The 23,803-nt window shown below is 37.0% G+C and overlaps 3 protein-coding genes across 6 annotated transcripts in view; 1 reads left to right on the top strand and 2 right to left on the bottom strand.

Moving 5' to 3' along the window:
* The window catches only part of LOC137049384 (THAP domain-containing protein 5-like), a 163,647-nt gene that overhangs the window by 9,305 nt on the left and 130,539 nt on the right, over nt 1-23,803 (bottom strand). The window contains exons 1-2 of one of the 3 annotated variants that reach the window (XR_010899576.1): nt 12,643-13,092; nt 6,303-6,471 (exon numbers count right to left, since the gene is read on the bottom strand). Coding sequence is in view for 2 of the 3 variants with exons in the window: in XM_067427935.1 (XP_067284036.1) it covers nt 6,303-6,471; nt 12,643-12,966 (493 nt within the window). In the remaining variant the exon portion in view is untranslated. Of the gene's footprint in view, nt 1-6,302; nt 6,472-12,642; nt 13,093-23,803 lie in introns of those variants that run through there. The other 2 variants (XM_067427935.1, XM_067427936.1) reach the window with 2 other exon arrangements.
* The window catches only part of LOC137049385 (THAP domain-containing protein 5-like), a 74,074-nt gene that overhangs the window by 22,423 nt on the left and 27,848 nt on the right, over nt 1-23,803 (top strand). The window lies entirely within an intron of this gene.
* On the bottom strand, nt 15,473-22,147 carry LOC137049294 (zinc finger protein OZF-like). 2 transcript variants are annotated; one of them, XM_067427800.1, is made up of 4 exons: nt 22,062-22,147; nt 20,814-20,885; nt 20,486-20,777; nt 15,473-18,507 (listed from the first exon to the last, which is right to left on the bottom strand). In XM_067427800.1, the coding sequence occupies exons 2-4, from the start codon at nt 20,829-20,831 to the stop codon at nt 17,624-17,626; spliced, it is 1,194 nt and encodes a 397-aa protein (XP_067283901.1). In that variant the 5' UTR covers nt 20,832-20,885; nt 22,062-22,147; the 3' UTR covers nt 15,473-17,623. The 2 variants fall into 2 exon arrangements, with proteins under 2 accessions (XP_067283901.1, XP_067283900.1); XM_067427799.1 differs by having other exon boundaries at nt 20,486-20,885; nt 22,062-22,139.

Raw genomic sequence — 23,803 nt, 5'->3', positions numbered from 1 at the left:
TTCATTTAAATGTAAGATCATGGTAGACACAGGGTAAAAAAACATAGACTGTAAAAACTTTGCTCCTCATTATATGGCTATATGGTTTCTAAAACTATATAAAACATATATAATAAACTATTATATTTGTAAGAAAAAAAAATCTAAACACCTGTAGAAAATACAAAAACAGCCTCTCTAAAAGTGATTTATATTCTGCAATATTAATTTATGTAATATAGCAACATTTTTAATAAATGTTTCTTCCAAAACACCATATTTCTTCGCTGTTAGTAGCTGCAGAGTAAGTTGTTCTGCTAAAGTGAAACGTTCTTGTGTATTGCCGTTTTCCACTTTACCCCGTCATGAATAGGCTACATGCTCGCGGCTGTTTTCAGCTGATTCACCACAGAACTGTTTCCATATCACACGATTGTATAAAACAAAATTCGGAGTCAAAGTGCCGTTCATAGAACAGCATTTAAATGCAGCGTACGTTCGTCAGCGGCTGCACTGTGCGGATATTTGCCTTTGCAGTTCCATGCGCTCAAATAATAAATAAATAAATAGAAAAAAGCGCCTAATATGGAGGGGAGGTCTCTCGCTTCGGCTTGTCAATTCAGAAGACAATCCAATGGGCCGCTGTCGCTGCATGTTGTCAGTAGTACAAAAAAATATATATATATATACACAAATTTTTTTTTTTTTTTTTTTTTTAACATTATACCGGCCCCAAAGTGCGTCGGCCCACCGGGCAAATGCCCGGTATGCCAGATTACCAGTCCGGCCTAAAGGGTTAACATGCACCCTATCACAAGTGCAGCAGCTGGTAACTGACTGTATTGGTCGTCTGACTGTGTGTCCCAAACGGTGACATCTGTACTGTGGACATACATCATAAATATCAACAAATATCAGAAGACGATGCAAAGTGGAGCAGCTCGACTGATTGACTACAGATCCTGTATGCAAAATTTAACCCTTTAGGCGCCAGAGGTTTTTTCCTAAAACGTTCATTTTTGACACCTTGATTTAAAATTTAATTTAAAAAGGCTATATCTTAAAAGTGATAAAAGATAGAAACTTTCTGTAAATTAGAGAAATATTAAGGAGGACCCTAAGTTTATGTAGAGATTGCATTTTCCCATCTAATTTGCATATGACGTCATAACGTGGGGGCAACCTTGGATTATAGAATTTTCATGAAAAGCCACATGTCTAAATGACAGGGCTGGGCGATATGGAGCAAAAAATATATCTCGATATACGATATATATCTCGATATCTTTACAGGAAAAATAACCCCCTAAAAACTACAGCAAAAACAAATATGCCAAATACCACAAATTCTTTTCTTTTTTTATTGAAGTGCAAAGAGGTAGTCAGTTCATGTAGCAACAAAGTGCTTTTGCGACATTTAAAAAATAAACTCCCTGATTACATAAATAATAATAATTTAACTGTAAAAGAAAATAAATAATTGCCTTTTCATTTATTTCATGCTTTCAAAAGATGAATCAAAGACTCCCTTTTTTACACTTAAAGTAAACAGTAAGCATTTTGCAGAAAGATGGGGGCATGGTTGAGATATAAATAAACTGATTTTGTCATAACACCATTTCCTGTTAAATTTGTATCAAAATTCAAACAGTGATGTCTGTCATGAGTTTGACAAAATTCAAACTCATCATGCGGATCATGTAGGCTGCATGAGCTGAATTTCACTTCTTTTCCAGTTACAGAACGAAATATGAATGTCAGAAGGTAGCCTATATGATAATCTGATACAGTACAACTTACAGAAGAGCACAGCGTGTCTCAGGACACCCGGGATGTTGCGTTTTTCCCTCTTGGTTAAAACATGAATAGACCTATTCATCATAATCCCGTGATAAAGCTGACAAAATAATCATAGTAATGATATTTCAATACTTTATAAATGTTTTCAAATGATATGCGATCATTTTGACATTTTAACCGAAAACCATGCAGTCAGTTAGACACATCATAAACTGGCAGGATTGCGACCGCGTCTCGCACCAATAGCGTCAATCACCTGACTGTGGGTGAAACTTGCGATTTGAACTATGATGAACATTAATATTTCTTTATGAATTTTAGCAAGCAGTTGTGTTAGAAGGAAAATCGTGGTCTCTAAACTGAGTCCTGAACAACGCGCGCGCTTGTCAACATGATAACTAATCCTCACCTGGTTGCGGAAGCAGCCGTGTTTAATGAGACAACACGCAAGGGGAGTAGGGGTGTAAGAAAATATCGATACACGTGAATATCGCGATATTATGTTTGGCGATACTGTATCGATTCTCAAAAACGCCGTATCGATATTTAAATATTTATTTATTTACATCCAAGATTCGTGGCTTTGTGTTCGGTTTAAAGCACAGACTGTATAACACCCAACCGCTAGATGGCAGTGTTATCTCAGAACGCATTACTGACGCGGAGCCGGAGAAGCACAAGGTGAAAGTGCATCGCTAGTGTTTACATTAGCAAACCCAGCTCTCAAGAGGATAGAATTATTCCACTCCAGTATACAGAGCTGAAGTGAGGACTCATGTTGGCTTCAACTAAAAAGAAGCCACTAAGGAAATCAACAAGAATATTTTTTTTTGCAAAATAGGCCAAGTTATAATCTAATACTCGGGAAACACATTGAAACAGAGCTCGCTTAACATCCTAACATCCGCGCTGCTGAGAAGCCTTTCGATAGAATGTACTGCACGTTTTCCTCTCAGTAACAAAATAAACACACTCCAAAACTGACAGCGGTGGCAGGAGAACGAAAGATAATAGCGATGTGGATATGGATGCACCAGCTCTGCAGCTCAGTAACGTTACCTGAAATAGCACTTTATACAATAGACTGCTTTATAGAAAACAGCTTTAGGCTCACTGCACTCCCTTTTTTGGTCGGCGTTTATTCATTCAAAAATGAGCAGTGCGCTTTAATGTTTCTAGGCAACCCCCGAATCACCTGTACTGTCAGTCAAATCAATGTAACCATCTATGAATGTAACGGTCAACACAACGGAAGGCCCGCCTCTTCATTCATTCGTTTGGACAACAGAACATAAGCGTGATGATGTTGCGCGCTTTTTTTTGCTCAGAGTTGAGTTTTTTTCAACTTCATGCGCTCGCAGCGCTCCTTCAAAAACGCGAGGCGCAGCAAGCGGTTTAAACGCGAGGCGCCCAGGGCGCATAAGCAACGCTCTCTGCCAACCGAAATCCATTAAAAAAGGCGCCTTTTGCTGCAAAAACGCGCTCTGTGTGATCGGGGCTGCTGTGTTAAATATAAAACAAACAGTCATTCAGTCATGAAATGGACTGCACTTTCTGTTGTTAAATAGCCACTGCTATACTGTGAACCTTTAAAACATTTACACATAAAGAATCCTGCAGTCACTTTACATTTCCCTTAACTTAGATTGCACATTGCATATGATTAGTGATATAAATTATACTGTATTAATTAAATAAAATACTTTGTCTCGTGTTTTAGGCTTATGGTTGTGTTCTTTATTCTTTTAAATTATAAAAAACAAAAACACACAAAAAAGAAATTTTGCAATATATTGCCTCTCTTACAATATCGCAATATATTGCAATATATTGCCTCTCTTACAATATCACAATATATTGCAATATATTGCCTCTCTTACAATATCGCAATATATTGCAATATATCGTATCGTAACCCCTGTATCGTGATACGTATCGTATCGCCAGAGTCTTGGCAATACACAGCCCTAAAGGGGAGAGGGAACAAAAGCAAGAGGCGGGAGGCGCGCGAGCGGGGGCGAGCACAGCACAGGGAAGGCAAACAAGCAAAGTGGCGGAATCAGAATTAAATATAAACAATATATCGATATATACGATATGTCCAAATCCCCTACTAAATGATGAAATGCAGCACTTCTTTCCCCCCAAAATGTCCCTTACCTTCTGTGTGCTATACTGCACAATACTGAATGTTGAGGTAAATAGTAAACAAACTGTGTAAATCATTACTAATACATGGTAGAAACAAAGCGAATGCATGTAGCGGTTTGCCTTTTGCTGTAGAGATTTTCCATTTACTACATACAGTAGGCACTCTGATTCATAGGGCACACATATATTATATATTATGCATAATAGCCCCTCTGCCCCGTGTCACAGCGCGTCTGCTCGCGTCCAGATCTGCCTCACGTGCCGCCGAGTCTGCACAGCCCCTCTTATTGTCATTTTGACTCCCCACCCTGCCTCCACGTTGCTCTAGAACTTGCTTATGAATACTTTGACCTCTTCTAACATACCCAGTGGCGTTATAGTCTCCACTACAATACTGTCGCCGCGATGGCGGAGATGCATGCGGTGAGAAGACGTAGTAATAATAATCTAATGCAAATACTCGCTGACGTTGACAATGCTCTGATAAAACAGAGCACTCGCACGTCAGCTCCGCTTTTGTTTACACTGATTCAATGCGCTCTTGCTCGTATATTTTGTATAGAATCATGATGTTTGTATGAGTCAGGGATGAAGTACGACATGTCTACCATCTAGTGGAGGGGAGGTTGAATGAAATTTGACACCCTATTTGACAAAATCGGCCGTTTTATTCAGTGACGCATCTTGTGGAGTAAACTCGACCGTGGCGCCAAGAGGGTTAAGGGGGTACATTATGATGACATCACGTATCCGTAACCATTTCCCGCTCTGTGACACTAGTAGTCTGTTTTGGTTTCATGGTCAAAAGCGGTTCTAAGCTACATAACAAATGAATATCACAAACATGACATAGTATATTAATTTTTGAAAATAAAGTGGGTTGAATCCAAATAGCTCTAAACAAATTTTGTTTTGTGAAAATGAAGACAGAATCATGAGCAGCGTAGAACATTTAAAAAGATTAAATAGACAAAAAAATGTATAGGTCATGGCATTAAGGCAGCATATTTGTCTGATCTTAACATGTCCACGAGGCAATCCGCTCTATGTTAAATAAAAGAGCTAATTAGGACACTTCACAAATATTAATGTCTGTTAGTGTTGTCAAAAATATCGATATTTCGATAGATATCGATACTGGAATATCTGAAACGATACGATTCTCAGTTTTTACAGTATCGATATCAGCTGCGCTCTCCTCTCTGACCGTCAGCGAGTTGACACACACACCGGCATATTCTCACTCAGCCCTGTTAACCTCTGAGCACGGCGAAGCGGGCGAATGCGCGTTCTGCTGGACTTTTTCCTCATGACAGTGTGTTAGTGTTAGTGAGTTACTGAATTTCACGCGGGATTGCACATAAATTAATTCTACTAATCCCCGCAGATTTCGTGCTCCACATAAGCGCACACACACATAGCCTACCCTAATAAAGCCGCCTCTGACATGATACAAGTGCAAACATTTGCTTCCTTTTCCAGCTTATTATTGGTCAAATACACTCAAAGAATTATCAGTGCACATCTGGAAGAGTATTAACGTAAACACAGTCGCAAACAGTTCAGGAAAAAATGAAGAATGAGTAAGAACAGTGTTCAGGATCCATGCGTCCGTTAGTCTTAAGGGACCACAGTCATTTGTTATTGTTTTGTAAACTACAAAAAGACAAACGATCAACTGCTCTTGACTGATCAACGTGTGTAACTTTAATAGTTTCATCTGTACGCTATTGAATTTTTTACAAAGAACATTATCCAATGTTGTTCTAAATGTAATTACTATGCATTTTTTTATTCCGTTTCTTATCTAAATGTTAGAGCTACCTGAAAAAATAAAGCAGTCTATTTAATTTGTATCTTCTATTCTATTGCATTTATTTGTGCTATTTTTTGTAATCTGTTTATTTGTTCTTATTTTATTACTGTATACTCGTCTTTTTAAATTCAATTTACCATTCGAAATCAAGCTTTCTTGTGCTGTGTGTAAGCTATTGCAACACAATTATATTACCCCAGTGTAAAAAATACATTGAGATAGCAAAAATTTGTGAGATCATTTTAATAGTAATTGATCAATTGATCAATAATTGTTCAAATCAAAACGATGCCCAACCCTAAGGAACATGCTGGCCACATGAATTTTTAGTAAAAAATAACAATGAATAATAACAAGTTCTGTTGTCATATTAAGCATCTTATCTTATTTATTTATTTTTTTACTGTGGTATCGATTTAGTATCGATATATCGATATTTTAGTCTGATATCGTATCGAAGTCATAATTTTGGTATCGTGACAACACTAATGTCTGTAGAGCTGGACATTTTAATAAGGATCAAATGATTAAGTTAAGCTTTGAGAATGAAACCAACCTGCTTGTTGCTCAGTTTCTTCTTGTTTCAAACTGAATGGATGTTCAATCTTTATGTCATCCCTCTCCTCTTTAATAATCGCCACCTTTGCTTGCTCCTCAGTTTCTTCACGTAAACTGAACACATGTTGAATCTTCAGGTCTTCACTCTTCTTTTTATTAACCGCCATCTTTAAGATGAGAATAATCACAGAAATAAATGTTAACAATCTCAGAGTGTCTCAGTCAGCTCTAGTTCAGCAGTTCAGTCACTGGTAAGAGTCAGAGAGAGAGTTAATGGACTTAAATCACCGGAGACAAAAACATTATACAGACCCTTAATATATTAGTCAGTTTAGCGATCTAATGATTTGTAGAAATCGAGATACAAATGGAAAGCTTCGAATCACAGAATCATTTGGTTCAATTGACTCGGAGAGTCAAAAGCTCCGGTTCTCTCATTGACTGGCCACTAGAGACAGGCTCCAGAAGGGAGCAGAATCTCATTGAGCCCCATTGTTAAAATGCCCAACTTTACAGCAGAAAAAAACATGTTTACAGCCTGGTACAAATTGTGGTTTTGGTCTATACGGCTAATTTTGCCCTTCGTGAGCACTTTGAGGGGGGGAATTTTACATTATTTGAAGCCTTAGGGCATGGCCACTTTGAGTGACAGGCAAATTGTCGTTAGTCTGCTGTCTGTTAGTCATCAATTCACCTCAGCTCCGCCCACATCCTGCCTCTTTGCCCATAGACAAAGCGACGCGTCATAATCGGTAAGCCACGCCCACCGGGGGGAAACAAACCAACCGTCTCCATTGACTTTCTATTGCAGGAAGCGGCTCTTGTTATTTCTGACTTATAACGAAAAAAAGAACGTCTAAAAGCTGATATGTGACTAGGTGTGCTGAAAACAAGGTACAAAACCCAGGATGCTGCTGTGCTGACCCAAAAAATTAGCGTTTAAAGACCTAAAAGTGCATGTGCAATAGGAGACATTACACTGTCTCTTACATTAATTACACTTTAGATCATAATTTTGATATTTATATCTAGCGCAACTTAATTCCCCTTGCAGCAGTTGCCTACGCTGTCATTTCTCCCTATAACTCAAACATAATGACAGAATCAGCACGATCAGTGATTGTTGTAAAATAGTCTAGCTACTGTTGGTAAATTGTGAGACGCGTTTAATAATAAAAAGAGCGATTAAAAACACAAAAATGTGTCCAAGAGATTGTTCCCAAGTCAGCGCGAGTTCCGAAAACAGCCCACAACGAGACGAGCAAATTACACTTTCAGTTTCACACTCGTGTCTAAACGATCAGATGTACACAAACATCTATGTCAAAATGACCGGTTTGGAGAGTCTCTTAAACACAGTTTGTGTCTAAAATGGACGTAGTTATTATGGATGTAGTCGGGAGAAAATGTAGAGCATCTGCCTATTATCAGTCATCTATAGATCTGCACATCTGTCTTAGAGGCAGCAGTGTAAATAAACATGCTGACGAATTACTGCGAATTAAACAACTAAATGCAAAGATAAAATCACTCGCAGCTCTTGAATGAATAACTTCAGCTTTAATAAGCATTAATTTATCCCATCTATGATAAACTATGCAGTGTTATTTTACATTTGATTAGCCTACTAGAATTCTTCCTGAAATTAAAGCACTGTGCAGGCCTATGTGTATCTTTGTTAATTGTGTGTGTGTGTGTGTATATATTAGGGATGGCTCGATACCACAATTTTGGCTTCGGTATGGTACCACAATCTAATACTGAAGTACCGATATTAAATCGATACCACAAGGTCTGATATTAGCGCGGGTATATTGCACGCGAATGAGAACAATTATGCAAGTTTTGAGTTTATAAAGTGGGAAATCACCACAAATGTTTATTAGTAAATTAATCAGCAAAGCTTATCACATCAAATCAGTCATTTGAAAGCTTTCTTGTGAGAAATAATTTCAGAAAAAATCTCTCAAAACTAGCAAATTGCTTCTGGTTTCAAAAGACATCGCACTACACTAAAGCTATCTGCATAATCCGATTCAACATTTCACACTCGTCTCGGGATGGAGAACGGAAATCATTTGAACACGCAAGAGATTTTATAGCATTTCGTAATAACAGTTACAGGAGATATGAGCTCATACGACACACCGCGACACACACACACACACACACACACACACACACGCGCGCCTGTCACTTAGTCACGCTCGCACATTACACATTAAGTTTCCTTAAACAGTCAAATACACAGATAGATATTTGAAGAATTATGTACAAATGTCCGTCTTTAGTGAGTATTCACATAAACACAGTCAGGTGTGTCTAACGTGAATGTAAATAGTGCAATAGTACGCGTGCAAATATAATGAGATCTAAATGTCATTGGTTGAAACGAACGCTGGAGATTGTGATATTGGATCTTATGTTAGGCTGTGTGTGTGCGTTGATCAGTGTAAAAAGAAAATAAATGTCTAAATGAGATGGTTTGAATGATTCACTGACCTGTCGATCTCTTCAGAAGTCTTAAAGTCAGGATAGTGACAGATGCTTCTTGGCTAGGTTTGATGGTTCTTCATCAGTTTTATAAGCAAAGTCATTACAAATGTCACTTCTACTCCTCTCTTTATTAATTCGTTTTGGTCATCTTGAGTGAGATTCGACTGCTTTATCCATTTTGTTCGTCTATGTTGTTGTCACATTTGCCGGTTGTTTCGGGTCAGTTTGGGTAGCGCGCTGCCATCTAGCGGTGAACTTCGGAAAAGCAGCATATACCGAAATGTGCCAAATCATGATATCGTACCGTTTTAAATAAAATATATACCGGTATTTTTCCAGTACCGGTATACCGCGCATCCCTAGTATATATATATATATATATATATATATATATATATATATATATATATATATATATATATATATATATATAAACTCTCAAAAAGTACCGATAAGAATACCGTTAAAGTACCAGACCGATAAGCAGTATCGTTAAAAGTAGTAATACCGTTAAAACCTTAACGATACCCATCCCTATTTATGACATCGCACCAAAATAATAGTCCTGTTCACCGGTATGTCTAAAAACACACAAGTGCACAGACACAGTACATAGAAAAAAAAGTATAAAAAATATCTGATTTGAATGTATTATTGAAATTAATTTAATAACACAATAGCTAATACAGTTCACATTAAGAGTTAAAAAATTAAAGCAATAACACAGAATCAGGACAATATCACAAAGTAAGGTGAATCCACGCTTTCCCTAAACCTACCCATCTTAACCCTATCAGCTACAACTAGGGATGCCCCGATCCGATACTCAGGATTGGTATCGGCTCCGATCCGCCATTATTATCGATACAGTGCGTACGATATTCTGTGTTATTGTTAAGCCCCAGCGCCCCACAAAAGGCACAAACACATTATAAAGCCTCATCAACCATTTGTGCACTATCTTATTTAGGGCTGAAGCTATTCATCGAGTAACTCGAGTTAATCGAATCAAAAAAATCCTCGAGGCAAAATCATCTGCCTCGATGCTTCGCTTAGTCCATTTAACTACACACAGATATTGCAGAAATACATTTTTTGTGTAAGGACTCGGAGTAGGAGCGAATTGCGGTTATATCCGCGGTTCAGGTGCGTATAAACAACCCAAAAATTGCAGGTGGATGAGAGAAATCGTTAATATGTTGATTTTAATAAAGACGCGGAACTCTCATATCACGCTAAAACGCAATGAATGCGTGTCGTTCTTTAACTTTCGTTTTCAGCTCATGTCGAGATCAAAGACCGCAATGCGAGAGAGAGAGAGAGCGGGCGGGCATCAGCACTGGTAATATCATTTAATATCGCTGTTTTTAAATGAAGACAACTGTGTGTTGAGCTTCAGGATGCGACGCTGAACATTTAAGTTTCATTTGCGGCAGTTCACGCGTCAGCTGAGGAGATACGAGCAACACATGAACTCGATGGAGTTTGCAGCTTTGCACATGGATCACCGTCATTGTGATGTGTGTGAAATCTTTAACGAGACTCTATATATCCTACTTGATATCTTCGAAATGCATCATTAGATGTTCTCAATACTAGGCGCAACAAACATCAGAACAAGCTGTAACGCGCGCGCGTGTTTGTGATGAGCAGCGCTCGTGCTTTCAGAGCTCAGAGCTGCGTGCTTTCATTGATTTGTGTAATTTAAATATCACACTTTAATCATATTTATAGCTACTAACTTAAAACAAGCTTTGTTACAATGATGCATGATTAGCTCAAAAAATCAGCATGTGTGATGTACTTTAACTGAATTAAACATATCTCGCGTTTGATCACGTTCTAGCGGTTATTCCTCCGTGTGATTTAACTTGTTAGGCCTATATGTTGTCGACCCTGGTTTATGTAAATGTAATTTTGCCAAATACGTTTTTTTTGTTTTGTTTAGCAACCTACTTCAGTGTAGCTAATATGTGACGATAGCATCGCGCTTAACACGGAGGATTTGAAGTTGTGCCTGGCGCGGGTGGATGGTTTGCTTCTAACAGCTGATTCGGTGACGATAGAGCTGATCCGCGCATCTCTTGTTACAAGTTAACCTGTCCAATATGTTGCTTCAGTAAAGGAGTAAATAAGACAGTAAATGCTTATGTCATGCCTGAGCTGAAGCTGAAACATGAAAGTTAAGTTGCACAACATAAATACAATGTTTAGTTATTTATATTATTTATAGAATATTTATAGAATATTAGAATATTTATATTATATAGAATTTATAGAATATTTATATTTATATTGGCATTATTGTTATTTATATTACTACTATTAAGATTTATTGGTTGTAGGTTTAGTTTTAGATTGAACTATGTTTAAATGTTAAAGTAATTTGAAATAGATTTTTATTTAATATAATATGGCAATTGTATGCATTAAAATTGTTTAGCTTCACAGTTATTAATGTATGCAATTTCAGCAATAAAACTTAATTTTTCTAAAAAGAAAACAAATTAGATGTTAATTTTAAGATACCCGTCTTATTGTCTCTTATTGCTCTTTAATAAAGAAAAAGTAATTATTATCCGATTAATCGATCGATTAAGTGGTAGATTAATCGATTACAAAAACAATCGATAGCTGCAGTGCAGCCCTAATCTTATAAGCGTTCTAAAGCCACCCCATAGTTTAATGTGAGGTACAGATGAATATTTAAATCATTAAATTCAAGTTGCATACATGCTTCCCACCGCTGCGGCTGTCAGTTACTCCATTCAGATTACTCCATTCAGTAAATCGTGTTACTTTCTACTGGGTGTCAGATCACAACACTAGCACTTATTTGAAAATTGGATCTGCAATTTTTGGAGTTGTGAGATCCAATCGATCATATTGATCGGTTGAATGAGGCATATATGATCGTGCCAGTTTGACCTTATCAGACGGAAGAAATGGCGGATGAGAATACTAGATGACACTCGTCGGGATGTGAGGTATAAAAAAACATAAATACTGTTGTGTTTCTCAACATCACTCGTAGGGATATGTGGTAAAAAAATAACATTAACTGTTCGGTTTCTCACAGAAACAAATCGGTTCATGTCTGAATACATCAATGTGTCGTCAGGAGCAGCAGGGTTTCTGTGCATGTTGTCTAAGCATGTTTTGTTTGTTTTGCTCTCATAGAGTTGTTACCTATTCACACCATTATATGACTGGCACACAGCAACGGTTGAGTTAAAAATCTTCATTTGTGTTCTACTGAAGAAACAAACACACCTACATGTTGATGCACTGGGGGTAAGCAGATAAACATAAAAAAATATATTTTTGGGTGAACTAACCCTTTAAATTCACAAAACCCACGAACTTACTTTCTATGGACATTATTGTGCACGTTTCGAGCCTCGATTTCATGATGCATACCTATGCACAATACAAGGAAATTTACAACCATGTTGAATTTCAGCCCATGCAGGCACAAGCCCTAAAAATACAATGCATTAAAATGCAAGCATAATGCGATGCATATTATTTCAAGTAACTTCAAAAAGCTTTTTTGTCTCAAAAACATTTGGCATTATTTTACATCCATAGACATATGAGTGGTTATGATGTCAGTCAGCAATGCTGAATATGAATATCAATAGTTTTCCTAACTTGTTATAAAACTATAAAGCTAATTTAAAATTCACAAAGGAAAAGTATGTGCCACCACCAAGGGTAGGCTACACATTGAAATAAAAGTAGGTCAGTTTGATAGAATAGTGGATTAACTGACAGCCAACAACTAATCACTATAAGCTACTGTGTGATCAGAAACAGAGTCGACTCGAGTCTTAACTTACCTTCCGGCGAATGCGTTTTTTACCAGATGGCCTAGGCTCTTCGTCTTCTGGGAAGGTAAATATTGATGGAATCGCGGTATCCTTCAAAGTGATCCTCCTCATTCCAAGGACATTCGGTTCGTAGTCTTCCTTCTTGAAATGGCGACTGCAAACCCTTTTGGTTTTATGTTTTTCAACATCGTCCTCTACAAACTTCGGGTGGTTGATAGCCCGCAGCCACTGTTTGCACCGCTCCAAATCTTTGGCAGGAAAATGATGGAAACTTACCACTTGTCCTTTCCTGGTTTTGGCTGTACATCCCGGTACAACGCAATTTAGTACCATTTCGATTGAAAATACAGTAGTGTTTAAATTAATGTATGAACTAACTCGTCACGGAGACTGACGAGAAAACGGCGCGGTTGTATAATTTATTCAGCTAGTGCCCGCCCCTCTGTATCCGGTAGGCGCGAATTGCATTCTGGGAGTTGTCGTCTCTTGAGCCAAACATCGCAGGGGATTTATGCTGCCTTCACGTGCTATCAGAATTATAGTACATACGAGTTTCCCAGTTGAAAAATGCACATGAACGGCATTTGAAGTCACTCACTCTATGCAATGAGCTCGTAATTACTTTTTTGGAAATGGGAATTACCAAATTTCCGTACACGAAAGCAGCATTAGAGACTGATTCATCCATCAAGTCATTTGAAAATCATTGAACATTGTGGTGTGGTGATGTGCAATATATCTAATATGAGAAAATGAAGCTGTTTTATTATTATTATTATTATTATTATTATTATTATTTACATTATTATTTACATTTGCATGTAGCCTAAACCTGTTGTTGTTCTCCAAAACAAAATTATGAAACTTTAAAATAGCATAACTTTAATTAGCTGCCTTTTGTTTGATTACAAACTCATGCTTGGTTGTAATGGTGCAAATGTATTTTTTTGAAATGCAATCAAAAACTTTGTTGAAAAAGTGAATCCATTTTCAAAGAAAAATAAATCCCTGACTTCAAACACGGGATTATTTTAAATTTATTGATTTATTTTGAGAACTCCCCCTAGAGGTTACTCTGGTTTCTGTATTACTGACTTGAGATAAAAATATTATATAGAAATGTGATATTTTGAAAATTATTCTTGAGATAAGGGACAAAACACAAAAGCTCTTTTTGTTAAAAAGTACTTACAAGTACTAAAGGAAATGTGTTTACTCTCGGGGCATTTCTAGTTTATACTTTTAAGTAATTTCATTAGTATTATTTTAAAAGCACACGTTACTGAATTTTACTGGTCCACAACATTTCCTTCTCATTGTTGATCTCAAAGTAGGACACACACAGTCCTTGAAGTTATTGATGATTTTATAATATTTTAAACAAGTAATATTGAAGTATCTGTGGTCACAGCTTTATCATGTCAACTCTGCCATTGCAGTGGAATAGTTTCTGTGATAGTTGCGGGATAAATCTTGCCATTTTGATAAGTTTAGGCAGCTTTAAAAAACTAAATTGCTCCACAACACGTGATTAAGGTGAAAAGAAATATCCTTTTGGCAACTCCGTTCGGTTTTATGTGGGGAATTCTTCTGAAGCTGTTTCATGATTGTATGTATATTTGGTACATTTTAACTGTCAGGTGAAGGTTTTTGTTAAAGGGTTAGTTCACCCAAAAATGAAGAATTTATGTTTATCTGCTTACCCCCAGTGCATCAACATGTAGGTGTGATTGTTTCTTCAGTAGAACACAAATGAAGATTTTTAACTCCAACCGTTGCTGTGTGCCAGTCATATAATGGTGTGAATAGGTAACACCTCTATGAGAGCAAAACAAACAAACAAAATTATCTTACCAGTAAAATAATAAAGAAACTTATTACACTGGTCAACAGAGGAGTGAACAATGGGCGTAGTTGGTTAAGAAGATTGTCAACAGTCTTAAACAGCGATTTAGTATTAGTTGCAGTGTTACCAATAATGCTTGAATGTTTTTCCATGCAGTATTCAAAGCAGAATGGTACACAGACTGTTGTTTGTTGTATTCTGACACCATTCTATCAGAAGCTACAGTAGCTCATCTGTTAGATCAATGAGCCTTGGCCGCCCATGACCCGGTTCACCACTGTTCCTTCCTTGGAGCAATTTTGATAGGTCCTGACCACTGCAGACCGGGAACGCCCCAGAAGAGCTGCAATTTTGGAGATGCTCTGACCTGGCCAAAATCTCGCTCAGATCCTACGCTCGCCCATTTTTCCTGCTTCTAAAAAAATCAACTTTGAGGACGAAATGTTCACTTATAATAATGTTATGCCTGATCTGTGTATTGTGGTGATTAAATTATATTAAGCAAAATAAACGGCAACAAAGATAGAAAATAGATCTATAGGGAGCAACAGATGCAATTTGCAACAGTGAAAACATCCTGTCTGGAAACCCGTCTGTGTTTGTTGTGTTTGGGGCGGCAGTGGCTCATGTAGGTTGTCTACAAACCGAAAGGTTGGTGGTTCAATCCCCAGTTCCACCTGACCAAGTGTCCAAGAGCAAGACACCTAACCCCAGCTGCTCCCGACGAGCTGGATGGTGCCTTACATGGCTGACATTGCTGTCGGTGTATGAATGGGTGAATGTGAGGCAAAATGTAAAGCGCTTTGGATGGCCATAGTGTCTGTTAAAAGCGCTATATAAATGCAGTCCATTTACCATTTGTTGTGTACGTGTCAGCGGCTAGAGCAATGGACACAACCCAGAAAATGAAATCAACCGCAGTTGTTTCCACATATTTGCTTGCACTCGCTATGAATGAATGTTATGAATTAATTTTGTAGTAAACAACAAATATGCTTTAAGGAAATTTTATTTAGGAAATGTAAAGTAAATGTTGACAGAAATATAAAAACTCAAGTACAGATTCTTCAGGAGAAAAAAAAACTGTAACAAAGTATTATTACATTGTTACATTACACCCTTGTATGCAAGTATGTTAAAGTAGTGTTTAAAAGGACTAATTTATTTGTTTTCAAGTCGATAAACATTTATAAGACTTGTGGTCAGGGGATTCCAGCTGTTTAATGTAAATCATTTCACTTATCAGCACAGACTTGAGTTCAGTGTGGCATCTAGTGATAATGTGAACAGTTTTTACCTTCCATTGAAGCTCAAATCAGGTGCACAGAGGTTAAAGAAATCCATGAAAAAGAAAAGACAGCTGTCTGTACCAACAGGGTTCAACACCTGTTATACATGATGTGTAAAACATGAATAAATCATTACAAAGCTTTCTGCTTCCCCTAATCTAAAGTCTAAAGTATTTATCACACATATACCTGTTTCATATCACTTACAGATCTTTCTGTTACAAGATATGCATCTTACCAGTGATGCGTGGATTCATCCAAAACGAGCGGGTCGGGTCATTTGAAATACAGATGACGTAGGACAAAATGCCCGATTTCCCAACACATCAAACTGAGCAATTGTACCTTTTTAATAGACTATCTTTTTTTAAACGCATACAGCCTAGCTCAGTAATGTACAAAACGATCACATGGTAATCCGTATAGTACTAGTGTGCAATCTTGTGGAATATATACGCCAAAATGAGTTTTGGCATGCATATGATGCGCACTTTATGGTGTGTATATGACACGCTCTTGGGTAGGATGGGGGTGGGTGGTTTGTGCGTATAATACAGCATAAAGTGCGTATCATATGCACGCAAAAAAACATGCATAAAACTCATTTTAGCATATACATTCCAGGGGAGGGATTTTTGTTGGGAAAGTCGGGGAAGAGACACACACTTCGATTAGACTGGATAAACACACGCAGCATCTTAATTGTTAATAAAACAAAATGAAATAAATGAATAAATCAAGCCTTTATTACATAACACTAGGCTATATAAATAACAGTTTGCGACTTTGTGCTCCTAAGGGCTTGCACACTTTTCGAAAAGTGGGCTCTCTCTCAGTTGACCAGCTTGCTGATAAAATCTAGCCTAGAAATCTAGACACACCCTAGCAGCAGCAAATCTAATCTGCCTGCGGGTGTCATCTAGCAACTCTCAATACCCTTCTGAGCTGTATTCGCCTAACTCTTGCCGGGCCAATCACATCGTGTATAGAGTCGGTGGGCGGAGCCATAATGACGACGGCCGAGTTGCGTTTGCGTGCTTCTAGTGAACACAGACACTGGCGAACAGCAGTCTTTCAAATCAGCTTTGACCGCGATTCTGGAAGACTTGGAGTTAAGCTTTTCTCTGAGAAAAGAACAAAGAATGGCACTGAAGTCATTCTTAAGAAGGGAAGATGTGTTTGAGTTTTGCTGACTGGATACGGTGAATTTTTAATCTATCAACGAGCTCCGCTTCACCTTCGTTGCTCTGGTTGGTTGCGCTCTCCTATCGCGTGCAGAGGGAGTTTGAAAGACAACCGTTTATCCCGCCCCTCGGATTGAGCCCTGTCTATGGTGAGTTTCCAGACCAAACATCTTGATGTGGGTCTGGCTTGTCAGGCTAGATCAAATCTACAAGCAGGGTCGCGTTCATCAATAATATGCATCTAGACAGCTGAAATGGACAATGATGGGCCGCCTCAAAAACTGCCTGCTCTCGCCGCACCTCTAATCGCATTTCAGGGCCTGAAACATTTCTCCTCCACAGGCTGGATTAATGGATATTATGCCAGGGAGCATTTACTACATTTAAAAAATGCGGGTTAGGAAGCAGGTCGGGTAACGTCACAATATTTTCTTTTTTGCCGCCCGAATTGCGGGCGGGTTAGCTGAAAATGTCGGTCGGGTGCGGGTTGTTTATGCATTGACACATGCTTCACTGGCATCTACCATGATCTCATGAGCTTGTTAGAATGCAAAGTCAGTCTGACACGCTTGAGTGTGCATAAACACTCATGTACATCAAGGGGGTATGTACAGCTTCTTAATCAGTTTTACATATGAACGCCTTTGGAAAGTACAAATGTTTATTTTATTCTACTTCTCTCCGGAATGAATTCTCATGTGGACTGTAAGGTTTCCATCTTGACTGAAACTGTCTCCACAGTGAGGGCAGGTGAAAGGGTTATTTCCATTGTGAATGTTCATGTGTTTAATAAGATTTCCTTTCTGAGTGAAAGTTGTTCCACACTGTTGGCAACTGAAAGAACTCTCTCCAGTGTGAGTTCTCATGTGTTTCTTAAGGTTTCCTTTTTGAGTGAAACTCTTTCCACACTGTTGGCAGGTGAAAGAGCTCTCTACAGTGTGAATTCTCGTGTGTTTGTTAAAGGTTTCTTTTTGCCCAAAGCTCATTCCACAATGTTGGCAGGTATAAGGCTTTTCTCCAGTGTGAGTTTTCATGTGTTTAATAAGGTTTTCTTTTTGCTCAAAACTCATTCCACACTGTTGGCAGGTGAAAGGATTCTCTCCAATGTGATTTCTTATGTGTTTAATAAGGTTGTCTTTTTGCCTGAAACTCTTTCCACACTGTTGGCAGGTGTAAGGGCTCTCTCCAGTGTGAGTTTGCATGTGTTTGTTAAGGTTTCCGTTTTGCCTGAAACTCTTTCCACACTGTTGGCAGGTGAAAGGCTTCTCTCCAGTGTGAATTCTCATATGGACTTTAAGGTTTCCTTGTTGATTGAAAGTTACTCCACACTGTTGGCATGGGTAAAGCTTCCTTCCAGAGTGAACTCTCATGTGGACTTCAAGGTTTCCATGCTTTTTGAAACGTAGTCCACACAGATGGCAGGTGAAATCACCAATAGTTCCTGTCTTTTGAGCCCTTTTTTGTGAGGTAGTGTTTTCAGTCTGCGAGGAACTAAAAGATTTTTCTTCAGTTATGAAATTATGATGTTTCCTGTCCTCTTTCAATGGCATCAGGTCTAAGGTGAAAAAAGAAAGAGTTTAGTATCACAAAGCAACCGGTATCAAAAGATTTTTAGAGACATTTAGAGATGTAAAACATTAAAACTAATAACATGTTTACTAGACCATATTAGGGCTGGGCGATATGGCCCAAAAAAAAAATCCCAGATTTTTGGCCAAAAAATTAGATTTGCGATTTTAATTTTTTTTCTCTCCTACTTAAAATCAATCTGCATGACATAGAAATTGTTCAAAACAAGTTTTAACTTTATTTTGTTTAGGTAAAATATTTGAGGCTTGGTAGAGTGCCTACCTGGGGTGCAAAACTTTCAGCATGTGAATAACCCAGACCATTCCACAGTATAAATGGGCACCATATTTTTTGCAATATACAGTATACATAAAGGTTTATTAATTGATATGCAGATCAAATTAACTTTTATTAACAACAGTAATGTGCAAAAAAGTATAGGGAAAATTGAAATGTTATGCTATTTAATAATATGCTAATGATATTATTAAATATAGATTACCATTGTTCTTCAATATTCTCACACTGAACTGACCGACAGCTTCAGTTATTATAAAATGAGCGCTTTACTTGCTTTTTGTGTAATTTAGTTTTTTCATGAGACCTGGTGACTTTGTATTTTTCTCCATATATTAGGGAGTGGAAATGGCTAATAAATCAATAAGTGCTCTTCTGCTGGTTATAGTGGTGGGCTGGGCACTGCATATCTTTTTTTAATAAAAAATGCTTGTTTGCCACAAAATGGTTTAAACATTAAAAAAATTAACTAAAATACTATTTCTTTCACAAGACCCCTTTAAACTTTTAGTTTTACAAACCATCACACCAAAAATAGCATATTTTAGATATTTAGAGCTTTGAAGTGCTGGAAATAAGTGCAGTAGGCTACATGTACAAATAAGTGTAGCCTACGAAACCATTGGAAAGTGCTTGAATTTCAATCTCAAAAGGTTGTACGAATCCTAAGATAAATAATGACAACAACATTAAATCCATGTGGTTTTACTACAGTAAATCATGGTGAATGTTGGTGATTTGTGACTGAAACCCCTGACCTTCGCTCATGTCAGCTCTGTTTGATCTGATATCTGTGGTTCATAACAGAATTCTGCGCCGAACGCTTCCACTAGATGACAGTAGCGATGTTATTAATTCTGTGGTGAATTTAAACGCTCTCTCACTGGATCTCCAGCGCTGTGTATTGTGTCTGTCACGAGATCGGCCCGTGTATGAGCTCGCGCTGCATTCGTTGTCCGGGCAGCTCAAATGAGCGCAGTTCCGTTTAGACTTCAAACACACTTTGCAGCGGGGTATTGTTAATAGATCTGTAAAATTCTGAACCAATGACACTTATTAGACGCTATCCTTGTTGTTTGTGTAACTCTGTGGCAAACGTGCGGGGGAGGGCTGAGCCATTACGGGAGCCCAGAGGAAGCGTCGGCGGATTTTAAAGAAGAAAACCGATTTTCATTCACAAAAATCAACATGAAACTACAAACTCAAATTAATCGATAAAATCGATTAATCGCCCAGCCCTATTCACAGGTAAAAAAAAAAAACCTGTTGTGCTTCATATACAAAAATATATATAAAAAATGTTTGGCTGACCACCGCTGTGGTGCTGTTCATGGTTCAGCAGCACAGCCCTAGACCATTGCGGTTGTAAAAAAACTGCAACCGTCACAGCCCTAATTGACATGCATTATACGACTGGCACACAGCAATGGTTGGAGTTAAAAATCTTCATTTGTGTTCTACAGAAGAAACAAACACACTTACATTTGGGATGCCCAGATAAGCAGATAAACATCAAATTTTCATTTTTGGGTAAACTATCTCTTTAAGATAGAAAATACTAAAGGCGAATATTATGGACATTCTTCAAAAAGATCCATCATTTCTGTAAAGATGGAGATTTGAATAAGGAACAAACGACTGAGTTCAGCTTTGAGAATAAAACAAACCTGTTTGCTTCTCAGTTTCTTCATCTTTCACTCTCAATGTTTCTTTAATCTTCACGTCTACATTCTCCTCTTTCTTTCTTTGTTCCTTAGTTTCTTCATGTTTCAAACTGAATGTTTCTTCAATCTTAAGATCTTCGTTCTCCTCTTTCTCTCTTTGTTCCTCAGTTTGTTCATCTTTCACTCTGAATGTTTCTTCAATCTTCAGGTCTTCACTCTCCTCTTTTTTTATTTGTCCCTCAGTTTCTTCATGTTTCACTCTGAATACTTCTTCAATCTTTATGTCTTCACTCTCCTCTTTAATAAACTCCATATTCAAGTCTTCACTCACCTCTTTAATAAACGCCATCTTTATAATAGTGTCACGTGGATCTCAGTCACATCACCAGGAGTTTTTCTTTGTCTGTTTTGTTTAAGATGAGAATAATTAACAGAAAGAAAAATAAATCCACACAAAATATCTCCTATTTGTGTGAAGTTCTTGACACATTTTCAAATGTTTAGAAACACAACAATAATATGAATTTAAAATTAAAGTACATCACAAACATGTTAAATTAATTTATCAGAGATACAGCTCAACCTTTAAAACCACGTTAACAGATTATAAATAAACTTTAAAGGCTGTAGAAAAATGATCAAAAATGTATTTTAAATTACTTAATTTAGTCTGATTGATATAACATTTTACCAGTAACAAAAACAAATCAATAATATATATTTTTCTTTTGGAAAAAATCATATTCATTTGAATTAAGTAAACAGATTTAAGACTAGGTTTCAATTCATTTTAACACTTAGACATTGAGACATCTCATATCTAATGTGTTTTTCTCAGGATATATTCTGTGAACAATGTTAAATGATAATTTGGTTTTATTTTTTACAAAATACAGATTAAAAAAATCCCCCAAAAATCCTCCCACTCAATTGAGGGAAACAGTTGAACTATTTTAGACGGAGGAGAAGAGATTTAAGCAAAAAGAGATCTAATCGATTGGTCTCTGCATTTATCGTTAATTCAGTCAAGTGTACCTAAAAAAAATGTTTGGATTATTAAAACAAAATGCTGTATGTGGAATATTTTCCCTAACCATTTATTTAAAACAACTTAATGGTATCAATTTCTTTCTTAGATGCAGTTTTCATATGAACTAAACACCTCTGTGATTACCTCATTTTCAAAGTCTTAATGATGCAGCGTTTGGTTTTTAAACATAACTACTTTCTTTGCTCCTTTTTTATTTGGAATAATAAGTGCATCACACATCAAAAACCTTTATTTTTTTTAGACATCGGTTTGATTCTAATATATTATTAGTAGGTAAGCTTGCTCAGCTTTTGAGCGTTACTGAACTATGTTTTAAATGCAAGTGTTAAAGAATATTGTATTGTCATGATTTCTATTTCTGACAAAACGATCTCTATTCATCAGTCAGTGATGGACCTAAATGACCTGATTAGACAAAGAACTAACACTACAAATTAATATAACAATGTAAACTATACGAACCCTTAATATATTAGTCAGTTTAGCTATCAATGATTTGTAGAAATCGAGATTTAACAAAACTCAAACCTTTCTTCAGCTGAAACACAACATCACGACCGATGCAGCAGCGCGTCGCGACCTTATGACGTCACACCCCTACACCAAAATAAAAGTCCTGATTACACACTGCTGTCTTCAAAAACAAAAGTGCATTGAAATTTACGTAGGGAATAAAATGTATTTAAAAAAATAAAGAAGACAAAAATCAGAGTTGAATGTATTGGTAAAATACATGTAATAACACAATGGTAAATTAATTATCACATTGAGAGTTATTGAGAGTTGCATTCTCTCATCCAGACAGTTCAAGGGACAAAACATGTTTTAGATGTTAAAAAATAAAAACTAACACTACGTTATTAAAAATATATTTTTTTGTAGACAAAGGTATAAAATTCACTTCCTAACTCTGTCAACTCCGTCAGACACACTAAAAGCACCCCGATTTAATTGAATCTATCAAAACAGTGTAAAGTCTTCAGTTATGTTATAATACTGGTGTTCAGTAAGTCTTAATACCGTCTGTTTTTTTGTTTTTTTGTTTTTTTACACTATTATGAACGATCCAGTTCCTAAATTATTGAATTCTTCTCCCTCCTTTTAATATTAACATATATCACCAATGTTACCAAACAGTTAACTGGAGCCATTGACTTCCATAGTATTATTTTTTTCCTACTATGGAAGTCAATGGCTCCAGTTAACTGTTTGGTTACTGACATTCTTCAAAATATCTTCCCTTGTGTTCAGCTGAAGAAAGAAATTCAAACAGGTTTGAAACAACATGAGGGTGAGTAAAGGATAACAGAATTTTCATTTTAAAGTGAACTATCCCTTTAAGACATAATATCAAGTATTTCCATTGATGTTTTAACATTTTTACACAATAAATTGGGGGAAAAAAATAATAAGAAATGTCTTTGAAAATTAAAGGGTTAGTTCACCCAAAAATTAAAATTAGATGTTTATCTGCTTACCCCCAGTACATCATGTAAGTGTGTTTGTTTCTTCAGTAGAACACAAATGAAGATTTTTTAACTTCAACCGTTGCTGTGTGCCAGTCATATAATGGTGTGAATAGGTAACAACTCTATGAGAGCAAAACAAACAAACAAAAAAAACATGCTTAGACAACGTGCAGAAAAACCCTGCTGCTCCGCAATCATGGAAATATATTATGCAGATTCCCCATCCGACCGATCCGCGCAGGCACTAATGAGGCATCTATCTATCTATCTATCTATCTATCTATCTATCTATCTATCTATCTATCTATCTATCTGTCTGTCTGTCTGTCTGTCTGTCTGTCTGTCTGTCTGTCTGTCTGTCTGTCTGTCTGTCTGTCTGTCTGTCTTTCTATCTATCTATATATATATGTATATGACCTTATCAAATGGAACTAATAGCGGATGGGAATACTAGATGACACTCGTAGGGATATGAGGTAAAAAAATAACATTAACTGTTGTGTTTCTCACAGAAACTGATCAGTTCATGTCTTAAGACATCAATGTGTCGTCAGGAGCAGCAGGGTTTCTGTGCATGTTGTCTAATTTTTTGTTTGTTTGTTTTGCTCTCATAGAGTTGTTACCTATTCACACCATTATATGACTGGCACACAGCAACGGTTGGAGTTAAAAATCTTCATTTGTGTTCTACTGAAGAAACAAAGACACCTACATGCTGGATGCACTAGGGGTAAGCAGATAAACATCTAATTTTAATTTTTGGGTGAACTAACCCTTTAACTAAAACCTTCACCTGACAGT

The sequence above is a fragment of the Pseudorasbora parva genome, chromosome 20 (assembly GCF_024679245.1).
Source record: "Pseudorasbora parva isolate DD20220531a chromosome 20, ASM2467924v1, whole genome shotgun sequence".
NCBI classification, from domain to species: domain Eukaryota; kingdom Metazoa; phylum Chordata; class Actinopteri; order Cypriniformes; family Gobionidae; genus Pseudorasbora; species Pseudorasbora parva.
This window is presented reverse-complemented; position numbering and strand designations above follow the sequence as displayed.